The 12,837-nt window shown below is 41.9% G+C and overlaps 2 protein-coding genes across 6 annotated transcripts in view; one reads left to right on the top strand and one right to left on the bottom strand.

The window, feature by feature from the left end:
* LOC106597038 (NACHT, LRR and PYD domains-containing protein 12) overlaps positions 1-12,837 on the top strand; it is a 173,834-nt gene that overhangs the window by 6,768 nt on the left and 154,229 nt on the right. The window contains exons 2-19 of one of the 5 annotated variants that reach the window (XM_045723036.1): positions 1,891-2,168; positions 2,427-2,593; positions 2,693-4,610; positions 4,694-4,867; positions 5,133-5,153; positions 6,058-6,210; positions 6,290-6,463; positions 6,727-6,900; positions 7,480-7,526; positions 7,663-8,236; positions 8,569-8,660; positions 9,276-9,313; positions 10,538-10,602; positions 10,735-10,949; positions 11,142-11,398; positions 11,556-11,681; positions 11,778-11,910; positions 11,996-12,016. In XM_045723036.1, the coding sequence (XP_045578992.1) occupies positions 1,963-2,168; positions 2,427-2,593; positions 2,693-4,610; positions 4,694-4,867; positions 5,133-5,153; positions 6,058-6,210; positions 6,290-6,463; positions 6,727-6,900; positions 7,480-7,526; positions 7,663-8,236; positions 8,569-8,660; positions 9,276-9,313; positions 10,538-10,602; positions 10,735-10,949; positions 11,142-11,398; positions 11,556-11,681; positions 11,778-11,910; positions 11,996-12,016 (4,555 nt within the window). In that variant the 5' untranslated portion in view covers positions 1,891-1,962. Of the gene's footprint in view, positions 1-1,890; positions 2,169-2,426; positions 2,594-2,692; positions 4,611-4,693; positions 4,868-5,132; positions 5,307-6,036; positions 6,211-6,289; positions 6,464-6,726; positions 6,901-7,479; positions 7,527-7,662; positions 8,237-8,568; positions 8,661-9,275; positions 9,314-10,537; positions 10,603-10,734; positions 10,950-11,141; positions 11,399-11,555; positions 11,682-11,777; positions 11,911-11,995; positions 12,017-12,837 lie in introns of all 5 variants that reach the window. The other 4 variants (XM_045723034.1, XM_045723035.1, XM_045723037.1 and 1 more) reach the window with 4 other exon arrangements.
* LOC123744234 (NACHT, LRR and PYD domains-containing protein 12) overlaps positions 1-12,837 on the bottom strand; it is a 294,132-nt gene that overhangs the window by 160,590 nt on the left and 120,705 nt on the right. The window lies entirely within an intron of this gene.

The following is a 12,837-nucleotide window of genomic DNA, read 5'->3' as shown; positions in this document are numbered from 1 at the left end:
ATACGTAATAAACAGTTGGGCTGGGCAGTATACTGGTATTGATGCACAGACCGATTTGTGTTTTTACTTCACCTTCTATAACAGTATTTTAATGTTTGGTTGGCCGAATGTGACGCGCAACACCAGCGTGTCCGTAATGTCCATTTTTAGAGTTCACTCCGTTTGCTACTTGCAAGTCGTCTCTCCTGTTCCTGCATTCCACTTCCCACACCAAGCCCTGCCCCCTGTCACTCAAGGAGAGCAGGTGTTGCTTGGCGGTGTAGTCACAGGCACTTCACTTGCTGTTCACTCTGGAGCTAATGCTAACTGCTAGTTAGCTGGCTAGCTAAATGTAATCGGAGTTGGCGCAAACCTAATGTCTAATTACAGCCTGAAACCAGTGCTGGTGTAGGCCTAGATCTGCATGTTTGTGTAATGGTATCTACTAAATCAGAGGAATAGGCGAAGCATGAATATGTTAGCTAGCTAGCCACATAAAGAGGAACGGAACATCGTATAGGGACCCCTGGGAAACACTGACCAACACTTTGGTTCCATTCCTTACACACATCTTCCCTGGCTTATTCATTTGTTATGTCAAACAACAATGCATTCAATGTGCTGCCCACTATATTCCAACTATTTAATTACAATCATTATATTTCCATGATTCCAACAGTACACCAATAACCTATGCCAAGATATCTCATAAAAAAATGTATACATACATACATGCATGCATGCATGCATGCATGCATGCATGCATGCATACATACATACATACAGTTGAAGTCGGAAGTTTACATACTCCTTAGCCAAATACATTTAAACTCAGTTTTTCCCAATTCCTGACATTTAGTCCTAGTAAAAATTCTCTGTCTTAGGTCAGTTAGGATCACCACTTTATTAACAAAAATTTGAAATGTCAGAATAATAGTAGGGAGAATGGTTTATTTCAGCTTTTATTTCTTTCATCACATTCCCAGTGGGTCCGAATTTTACATACACTCAATTAGTATTTGGTAGCATTGCCTTTAAATTGTTTAACCTGGGTCAAACGTGTTGGGTAGCCTTCCACAAGCTTCCCACAATAAGTTGGGTGAATTTTGCCCATTCCTCCTGACAGCGCTGGTGTAACTGAGTCAGGTTTGTAGGCTTCCTTGCTCGCACACGCTTTTTCAGTTCTGCCCACAAATTTTCTATGGGATTGAGGTCAGGGCTTTGTGATGGCAACTCCAATACCTTGACCTTGTTGTCCTTAAATGAAGGTGAAATAAAATAAATAAATAAAATAAATGTACAATATCAATAACCATATCAGTGATACTGGTGATAGATGAGGTAGTTATATGTAGACAATCAGGGGTGAAGTGGCTGAGCAGCAGGATACATTTTTTTTATAGTAGCAGCAACGTATGGTGTGTGTTAGGAGAGAGTCATGTGACAAGAGGCACTGTAGATAGTGGTGATGACTGGGAACTCTCCCCCAGTGATGAACTGGTCTGTCCGAACCACGCATGAACAAGGGAATCTATATTCGGAGAGGCTGTTTCTGTCCTGCCCTTGACTTTGGTGCAGGGCATGTGATGTCCATAGCTTGTTCGTAGCAAAACTCCCTGATCTTCTCAAAAAGAGCCCATGTAGACAGCTGTTGTTATGGAGTCAGGGGATCCAACCAGGTAGACTAGCTGTTGTTAGGGAGTCAGGGGATCCAACCAGGTAGACTAGCTGTTGTTATGGAGTCAGCTAGTGGGGATCCAAATCAAATTAATAATATTGGACTGTGTATGTTTAAATGCAACAAGAAGTATCTGAACTCTGACCTCAGACAGTAAACGTGTTGTCATTGTTAATGGATCTTCAATGTTTAGAAATATTGACTGTTCTGTTATTTCTTATTGGTTATTGTAGCTGAGTGAGCTGTGACTTACATCTAATACGAGTCTCTCTGGGGAGAGAGATGAGGAGACCACTGCCTCTAAAATGAGTCTCTCTGGGGAGAGAGAGGAGGAGACCACTGCCTCTAAAATGAGTCTCTCTGGGGAGAGAGAGGAGGAGACCACTGCCTCTAAAACGAGTCTCTCTGGGGAGAGAGAGGAGGAGACCACTGCCTCTAAAATGAGTCTCTCTGGGGAGAGAGAGGAAGAGACCACTGCCTCTAAAATGACTCAAGACACCAGTTCTAAGAGGTAAGAGATGATTTGCAAAATGTACATTGCTCTTAAAAATATCAAACTAATGAAAAGTGTTCCCAAATTACAAATTACATAAAATGTAGGTCTATATCATTCACTTAAAAGGCCAGAAATGGATTTACCAATTGCAGACTGTATCTTTATAAAGAAACATCAGGACTTCTAGATGTTCCATTATACAGTTGTTAAAAGGAAGTAGATGAGGTATTGATGAGATATTGATGAGGTGATCTGTCTCCCTGTTTTGTTCAGTGTCCAGAAGCCCAGAGCAGAGTCACCTACAACCAGCCTGCTATCAATGAATAGTGATCAGCCACCTGCTTTCAGCCAGGAACCATTACCAGATGACAATAAGGAAGTGGAGAGTTTGGACAGTGAGGATGCATTAAAGATCACACACAACCTTCTGGACAGAAGAAGTAAGACTGTGTTTCATACAATATTACAAAGAACGGTACAAAGACCCTTATAAAACACACACAAACTTATGAGTCCCAACTCTCATTGTTTTCCTACAGGTCAAACTCTGCTGACAGTCCAACAAGACATTAAGGCTAAACTGAAACACAAGTATCAACACATATCTGAAGGAATTGGACACCATGGAAACCAAAGTCTGTTAAAGGACATCTACACAGAGCTCTACATCACAGAGGGTGGAAGTGGAGGGCTCAATAATGAACATGAGGTTAGACAGATAGAGATGGCATCCAAGAAACAAACCAGACAAGAGACACCAATCAAATGCAACGACATCTTCAAGCCTTTACCGGGACAAGATAAACCTATCAGAACTGTGCTGACAAAAGGAATCGCTGGCATTGGAAAAACCGTCTCTGTGCAGAAGGTCATCCTTGACTGGGCAGAGGGAAAAGCAAATCAGGACGTTCATTTCATGTTTCCTCTTCCTTTCCGTGATCTGAACCTGAAAAAGGACCAATACAGTCTGATGCAACTTCTTTCCCACTACTTCCCAGAGCTGAAAGAGATTGACAGCATTGAAGATGGTGAAACCAAAACTGTTTTCATTTTTGATGGTCTGGATGAGTGTCGACTTCCTCTAGAATTCAAAAACAATGAGAAGTGCTGTGATGTCATGAAGCCAACCTCAGTGGACGTGCTGCTGACAAACCTCCTCGAGGGGAATCTGCTTCCCTCTGCTCTCGTCTGGATAACCTCACGGCCTGCAGCAGCCAATCAGATCCCTGCTGAGTGTATTGACCAGGTGACAGAGGTACGAGGGTTCAATGATCCACAGAAGGACGAGTACTTCAGGAAGAAAATCCCAGATCAGAATCTGGCCAATGAAATCATCAAACACATGAAGACATCAAGGAGCCTCCACATCATGTGCCACATGCCAGTCTTCTGTTGGATATCAGCCACTGTCCTTGAGATGATACTGAAAGAGGCAGAGAAGGATGAAGTCCCCAAAACTCTGACCCAGATGTATTCACACTTCATGCTCATCCAAACCATTGTGAAGAACAAGAAGTACAACAAAGCAACAGAGACAAACCCAAAGGACCTGTCTCAGTCAGACAAAGAGATGATCCTGAAACTGGCAAAGCTGGCTTTCCAACAGCTGCAGAAGGGCAACCTGATCTTCTATGAGGAAGACCTGAGAGAGTGTGGCCTTGATGTCACAGAGGCATCAGTGTACTCAGCATTGTGTACAGAGATCTTTAAAGAAGAATCTGGGCTGTACCAAGAGAAGGTCTACAGCTTTGTGCATCTGAGCATTCAGGAGTTTCTAGCAGCAGTGCATGCTTTAGAATCATGTCTGGGCAAGACGGAAAATGTTTTCCCCCACAAAGCAGTCACTAGTGATGATGAAGAGGAGTCAATCAGAAAAGCAGTCAATAGTGATGATGATGATGATGATGATTACGATGCTGATGAAGATTATCATGATGAAGACGAGAAGGATGATGATGATGACGATGAAGAGGAGTCAATCCAGTTGTCTGACTTACACGAGAGCGCGGTGGAGCAGGCCTTGAAAAGTAAGAATGGACACCTGGACCTGTTCCTCCGCTTCCTTCTGGGTCTCTCACTGGAGTCCAATCAGAAACTGTTACGAGGCCTTCTGACACAGACAAGAAGTACAACACAGACCAATGAGGAAACAGTTGAGAGAACAGTCAGGTACCTTTCATACAAGATCAAGTACGAATCCTCACCAGAAAGGATCATCAACTTGTTCCACTGTCTGAATGAACTTGGTGCCAACTCTCTAGTTGAAGACATGCAGACCTCCCTGCGATCAGGAACTCTTTCAGAAACAGAGCTAAAACCTGACCAATGTTCAGCCCTGGCCTACCTGTTACTGATGTCAGAGGAGGTACTGGAGGAGTTTGACCTGAAGACATACAACACATCAGAGGAAGGTTATCAGAGGTTGCTGCCGGTAGTGAAAACCTGCAAAAGAGCACTGTAAGGTCTGTTATTGTGTTGATGTATACAGTATCATTATAATGAAGGATTTGTATATCTAACAGATTATCTCCTCTCTCCAGACTGGATGGCTGTAAACTCACATATGAATCCTGTGAGACTCTGGCCTCAGCTCTGCAGACACCAAACTCCCCCCTGAGAGAACTGGACCTCAGCAACAATGACCTGGGAGACAGAGGAGTGAAGCTGCTCTGTGTTGGACTAACCAGTGCACTCTGCAACATACAGACACTAGTGTGAGTATCCACTGTCTTTATAGTGTTTATATATTTATAGTAATTATGTATTATTATGTTTTTAACATTATTTGAACATCTTGGTAAATATGCAGAAACATACATGAAATGTGATAAATATATGAAACTAAGGTTAAATATCTTGAGTGAGTTAGTATGTTTTTAACATAGTCTAGTCATGTCCTTCTGTTATTGTCTTAATGCATCTCGATATTCTTAAAGCTTTGCATATTTAACAGTGTATCGACATATCTCCTCTCTCCAGACTAGCTGGCTGTAAACTCACATATGAATCCTGTGAGACTCTGGCCTCAGCTCTGCAGACACCAAACTCCCCCCTGAGAGAACTGGACCTCAGCTACAATGACCTGGGAGACAGAGGAGTGGAGCTGCTCTGTGTTGGACTAACCAGTCCACTCCGCAACATACAGACACTAGTGTGAGTTAACTATCTTCAGTATCCACTGTCTTTATAGTGTTTATATATTTGTAGTTATTATGTTAACATTATTTTAACATCTTGGTAAATATGCAGAAACATTCATCAAATGTGATAAATATATCAAACTAAGGTTAAATATATTGAGTGAGTTAGTTTGTGTTTTTAGTAAAAAATATAAACTATAGGAACCAAGACTTAAAAAGAACTGATATTGGTCACAAGATGGAGGGAATGTTGGAACATAACTAATGAAATTAAAGTTAGCAAAAATATATGATTAATCCAGTATAAACTAATGTATAGAGTTTATTACACGAGACAAAATTAACAAATTGTACAGCACAACGACAGTCATGTCTTAAGTGTAAAACTAACAATGAGTCAATAATTCATGCTTTCTGGGAATGCTATAATTCCAAAAGTTATGGGCGGAGTTAGAAGTTGTCTGTCAGAAATATTACAATGTAAACATACTTTTAATCAGTCTGTCTGCATATTTCATGACATGGCATATGGGGGGTGTAGAGAGAGACCCAATGAGCTGGATGATTCACTTCTCGTCACTCATCTTGTAAAAACGTATACTAAAAATATATGAAAATATGAAAATGGTTGTAAAAAGTTAACATTGGTTAATAATGTGTCCTTCTGTTATTGTCCTAATGCATCTCATTATTCTTAATGTTTTGCATATTTAACAGTGTATCGACATATCTCCTCTCTCCAGACTGGATCACTGTAAACTCACATATGAATCCTGTGAGACTCTGGCCTCAGCTCTGCAGACACCAAACTCCCCCCTGAGAGAACTGGACCTCAGCAACAATGACCTGGAAGACAGAGGAGTGGAGCTGCTCTGTGTTGCACTAACCAGTCCACTCTGCAACATACAGACACTAGTGTGAGTTAAATATCTTCAGTATGAGCTATTATGTGGATGTTTTAAACATGTGTTAATCATGTGCTCTTCTGCCCTCTAGTCTAGGTCAGTGTGGTCTGACAGAGGGTTGCTGTTCAGATCTGGCCTCAGTCCTGAGTTCACCCAACTCACAACTGAAACAACTGGAGCTGAGAGACAATGACCTGCAGGACTCAGGAGTTACACTGCTGTCTGCTGGACTGGAGGATCCAGACTGTAAACTACACACACTGGGGTAAGTATAGCTGTTTCAGTCAGGTCCGTACTGAGCTGAGTTACACTGCTGTCTGCTGGACTGGAGGATCCAGACTGTAAACTACACACCCTGGGGTAAGTACAGCTGTTTCAGTCAGGTCGGTACTGAGCTTAGTAAAACAAGTACTGTGAAAATCTAATGTTTCATTACAATGTTTGTGTCATGGACTAATGGATGGGTGTCCTACAAGATGATTGACACCAGTACACCAACCTAGACAGCTGTTGTGTGTCTCTCTGTAGGCTGTCTGGCTGTCTGGTCACAGAGGAGGGCTGTGCTGCTCTGTCTTCAGCTCTGAGGTCAAACCCCTCCCACCTGAAAGAGCTGGACCTGAGCTACAATCACCCAGGAGACTCTGCAGGAGGACTGCTTTCAGCTGCTCTGGTGGATCCCACATATAAACTGATGAAGCTGAAGTAAGTCAGAATAGATGTCCTAATAGTGTGAGCAGTGGTTGTGTCATATGTAGTGATGTAGGGTCAGTAACATGAGGACATGATGGTAGAATTAAGGGGAAGTTTACTCAGCAGGCTGAGCACTCCAACACAGCATACATCATCACCACATGAATACTCTTCTTCTGCATCTCTGATATCCTGTTGGAATTGTACTCTGTTCTGTATGCAGTAGGTAGGATAGAATACCTGTATGTCTCTAGTAATGAATTGTACTCTGTTCTGTATGTAGTAGGTAGGATAGAATACCTGTATGTCTCTAGTAATGAATTGTACTCTGTTCTGTATGCAGTAGGTAGGATAGAATACCTGTATGTCTCTAGTAATGAATTGTATTCTGTTCTGTATGCAGTAGGTAGGATAGAATACCTGTATGTCTCTAGTAATGAATTGTACTCTGTTCTGTATGCAGTAGGTAGGGTAGAATACCTGTATGTCTCTAGTAATGAACTTGGATAGTGCACCAGAACACAACAATATGGTTTAAATGTTGACTGCTTTATTAGGTCTTTGTCAGTCAATAACCTGTTTCTCCTACAGTGTGGATCATGGTGGAGAGTGCAGGCTCAAATCAGGGCTGAGGAAATGTACGTCTCTTCAATCCTAATTAACTGCATATTCAGAACTATAGTAACATAGTAACTAATCAATACTTGTTCTGTAACTACAAAACAACATTTTATATGAAGATGTGGTTTGATTAAACTCTCCTTTTGTCTACAGATGCCTGTCATCTTACCCTGGACCCAAATACAGCAAACCCAAACCTGATACTGTCTGAGGGGAACAGGAAGGTGACATTGGTGGAAGAGGATCAGCATTATGAAGACCATCCAGACAGATTTGACTGTTGTCACCAAGTTCTCTGCAGAGAAGGCTTAACTGGATGTCGTTATTACTGGGAGGTGGAGAGGGATGGTGCCAGGGATGGTGACGTGGCTTTCATTGGTGTGGTGTACAGAGGAATAAAGAGGAAGGGACAGGAGAGTGAATGTTGGATTGGATTCAATAGGAAGTCCTGGTGTTTATTCTGCTATGATAAAGGTTATCACTTTTACCATGCTGGAGTCCGTACGAGATTCATCGCTCGTCCTCATTCTGACAGAGTTGGAGTGTATCTGGACTGGCCAGGTGGTATTTTGTCCTTCTATAGTGTGTCCTCCTCTGGTACACAGACACACCTTCACACAGAACACACCACATTCACTGAACCCCTCTATCCTGGATTTTGGTTTTCCCCCTCCTCCTCAATGACCTCAGTGACCCTGTGTCAGATAGATGACCAACACATTCAGAGGTGAGTCATAGCAATGTTTATCATTTGTTTCCTCTGGAATCATTCCTACAGTTAGATTAGTGGTGTGTTTTAATGTGTTCTGTTGTACCTACAGACAGTTAGATTAGTAGTGGTGGTGTGTTTTAATGTGTTCTGTTGGACCTACAGACAGTTAGATTAGTAGTAGTGGTGTGTTTTAATGTATTCTGTTGGACCTACAGACAGTTCGATTAGTAGTAGTGGTGTGTTTTAATGTGTTTGACCTACAGACAGACTGTATATATGCTATATCAAGCCTTTATAAGTTGTATTTAGTTTAATCACAGTCTATCTTTTTGCTTCTCCAACACCAGAGACCATGGTGGAGAGAGTTGGATCAAGCCTGGACCTGAGAACACCAGAGACCATGGTGGAGAGAGTTGGATCAAGTCTGGACCTGAGAAATGTGAGTGTTAACTGATAATTGTTTTTAAATCAAAATAGTTTTAAAGCGTTCATTCTAGTTGAGTCCCAGTCAAGGAACACAATCATGATCTATTTGGTCAAAACAAACTTAAAGGTAGAGTCAGCAATATGACGTAGATGCACAAAGTAAACAGCATAGTGGGTCAATTTGTACAACAACTAAGAGTGTTGGAGCACAAGGCTAAATTTCTCTGCTGTTTTAGTCCCGTGACTAACACTCTGTAAGAGTGAAGAGGACCTTTGCACATGGGCAGATACTGTGTGAGAGAGAAGTCAGGCATCTTGCTCATCACAATATCTGTGGTGCTGCTCGTACAAAATCATTTAGCTGACTCTACCTTTAAGCTCTCATCCTAGGATCTACCAGAAATCAGGCCCCCAACATCTACAAAACATGGACCAGAACGATGTTGTTTCCTGCTTCCACAAACATTAATTAATATAATGCTAAAATCAGATTATGGTATGCTAATGAGTGTACATTCTGAGACTGTTGCTCACTTATATTCATTTTTATTTAAAGTCTATTTAATAATTATTCATTCATTTTTACATGAGATTGTCCATTTTAAATAACAACTTCTTTTGACTTCAGGGATTCCTCAGAGCTGTAAGACTTGTGACCACGTTGAGGTAAGTCATAATGTCAATTCTTACTTTTACATACCTGCAGGAGTCAGGCACAGTCTCAAAGCCAGGTGTGTACTGACCAACCATTCATACTGGGATATAGACAGTCCTGTGTTCTGCTTTAGTAATATAAACACAGTCTCAAAGCCAGGTGTGTACTGACCAACCATTCATACTGGGATATAGACAGTCCTGTGTTCTGCTTTAGTAATATAAACACAGTCTCAAAGCCAGGTGTGTACTGACCAACCATTCATACTGGGATATAGACAGTCCTGTGTTCTGCTTTAGTAATATAAACACTGTCTCAAAGCCAGGTGTGTACTGACCAACCATTCATACTGGGATATAGACAGTCCTGTGTTCTGCTTTAGTAATATAAACACAGTCTCAAAGCCAGGTGTGTACTGACCAACCATTCATACTGGGATATAGACAGTCCTGTGTTCTGCTTTAGTAATATAAACACAGTCTCAAAGCCAGGTGTGTACTGACCAACCATTCATACTGGGATATAGACAGTCCTGTGTTCTGCTTTAGTAATATTAACACAGTCTCAAAGCCAGGTGTGTACTGACCAACCATTCATACTGGGATATAGACAGTCCTGTGTTCTGCTTTAGTAATATAAACACAGTCTCAAAGCCAGGTGTGTACTGACCAACCATTCATACTGGGATATAGACAGTCCTGTGTTCTGCTTTAGTAATATAAACACAGTCTCAAAGCCAGGTGTGTACTGACCAACCATTCATACTGGGATATAGACAGTCCTGTGTTCTGCTTTAGTAATATAAACACAGTCTCAAAGCCAGGTGTGTACTGACCAACCATTCATACTGGGATATAGACAGTCCTGTGTTCTGCTTTAGTAATATAAACACAGTCTCAAAGCCAGGTGTGTACTGACCAACCATTCATACTGGGATATAGACAGTCCTGTGTTCTGCTTGTAGTCATGCAGGATTTTACCTGTTGTCATATTTTGTCATTAGACAGTTTAATTGATAAATCACCAGCATTCCATGTAACATTGAATAAATACATTAGATTAGTTACTTTGGTTAATGGGCCAGTTTCCCAGACACAGATTAAGTCTAGTCCTGGACTTTAAAGAACTTTCCATTGAAACTTCCATTGAGCATGCTTTTTAGTCCTGCACTAGACTCAATCTTTGTCCAGGAAACAGGCCCCATATGTATTACTGACATGCTTGTCCTTGTTCAGGACTCCACACACTGGCTTCAGATTGAACCCTTGACTTCCACTGTCCAGGGAGTGACAATGTTCAGGTAAAATAACTACTTTTAACATTTCATTCCACTTGCTAGAGTATTTCCCCATTACCTTTGGGAATAGTCTTCTAATCCAACCTCTCCATTTGACCATTGACCCTCTCTACCATATCTTGTTGTTGCCCTCAGGCACAGGACACCCAAAGGGAGTTATGAGTGCACAGTGTCTGGGCTCCGCTGGCTATGTGAGAGAGATGTCATTCTGAAGTATCACTTCAGGAACTGGGAACCCTACAGTCAACTTCTGAAAGACATGCAGTACACACAAGGTGGTCCATTGCTGGACATCACGATGGAGTTAGGTGAACTGGAGGAAGTTCATCTGCCACACTTTGTCTGTTTAGGTAAAACCATATAGAAATAGTATTCAGAAAGACATTTCCATGTAACTGACTTTCACTTCCTGAATTAATGAATGAATGAACTATTCTGGGAGTTTGAGTTTACTGTGATCTGGTACTGCATATTCTTTGTGTTTTAGTTGGATGAATAATATAATATTTGTCTTTCTGCCTCCTTTTTATTGTGTTGTTCAGGGACCAACCCTTCCTTGAGGAATGAGATGAAGATTCTTCATGTAGAGGAACATGGAGTGTCTTTAGAGGAAGTGCATGAGGTCACCAGATTCCATGCTAAGATTCTCCATCCCAAATTCTCTGCTTTCTCTGTTATACTGAGATTACTGTCTTGGAAAGTAGATGTCCACTGTGAGCTGATGCTCTATCTGACAGTGATGAAGGAATCACTAATTCCACGCCTATACCTGTTCCCCAGTAACCCCGGCCAAATACAGGTGAGGGACCATTATTATAGAGATGACCTTAACTAACCAGTGGTGCAGTTTATGTTGACCCTCATTAAATGAAGATAAGTGTGTTGCTAGTTTTCTGAATAATGTTTGAATTAGACTATACATTGACTGGCTGTGTATTCCATGCCTCGTTTCACAGGCTGTGGAAGAACAGGAAAAGTTTCAAGGGTCTTCAAGGATTCTCATCTCCAGACCAGAGCAGTCCTTCAAACTGAATAGTTCCTTCAGACTGAACATTCCCTGTTCTACCGCCATCAATCCACAGGTACAGTTTTAGTAGACTAAGAACATTAATCTGACATTTAAGTCACATTTCTATGCATTGATCTCTCTCTCTCTAAATCTCTCTCTCTCCCTCCAGAGGATTCATCTCATACATAGAGACACCACACCAAGCTTTTTCAGGGCGGTTGTGAAAATGACAGGGATTGACATTGAGATGGAGTTATTCAGTGATGATGAGAGGACAGTATGGAAAGAAATTGTATTACGAGGTAGGAACACATGTCAATCATCACTTTGTACTTTTGTAACATATGCTATTTATAGTGATATAACCTCATGTTGTTTATCTTTCAGATGAGTACTATCAGAACCAAGGTAAGACCCAGATGCAGACTGTCCAATTAACACTGTTTATTGTAACAGGGGCAGGCAAAGACCGGTCAAGGCAGAGGTCAGTAATCCAGAGAGGGTGGAAAAGGTACCGATCGGCAGTCAGGGACAGGCAGAGTGGTCAGGCAGGCGGGCTCAGAGTCAGGACAGGCAGAGTGGTCAGGCAGGCGGGCTCAGAGTCAGGACAGGCAGAGTGGTCAGGCAGGTGGGCTCAGAGTCAGGACAGGCAGAGTGGTCAGGCAGGCGGGCTCAGAGTCAGGACAGGCAGAGTGGTCAGGCAGGTGGGCTCAGAGTCAGGACAGGCAGAGTGGTCAGGCAGGCGGTCTCAGAGTCAGGATAGGCAAGGGTCAAAACCAGGAGGACAGGAAAAGAGAGACTGGGGGGAAAAACAGGAGCTGAGACCGCTGGTTGACTCGAACAAACAAGACGAACTTGCAACAGACAAACAGAGGAATAAGTACACGGGGTAATGGGGAGATGGGCGACACCTGGAGGGGGGTGGAGACAATCACAAAGACAGGTGAAACAGAACAGGGTGTGACAGAATACGTCACTGACACCCGTTCAACAAGTAAGTAAACATGAGAGTTTACTGTGCATTAGGAAAGTATTCAGACCCCTTGACTTTTCTACATTTTCTTACATTACAGCCTTGTTCTAAAATGGATTCAGTTGTTTTTTTCCCTCATCAATCTACACACAATACCCCATAATGACAAAACAAAAACAGGTTTAGACATTTTTGCAAATGTATTAAAAATAAAAAACGATAACATTTTACATAAGTATTCAGACCCTTTACTCAG

The sequence above is a fragment of the Salmo salar genome, chromosome ssa08, assembly GCF_905237065.1.
Source record: "Salmo salar chromosome ssa08, Ssal_v3.1, whole genome shotgun sequence".
Lineage (NCBI taxonomy): Eukaryota > Metazoa > Chordata > Actinopteri > Salmoniformes > Salmonidae > Salmo > Salmo salar.
Note: the sequence above shows the minus strand (reverse complement) of the source record. Positions and strands in the feature narration are given on the sequence as shown.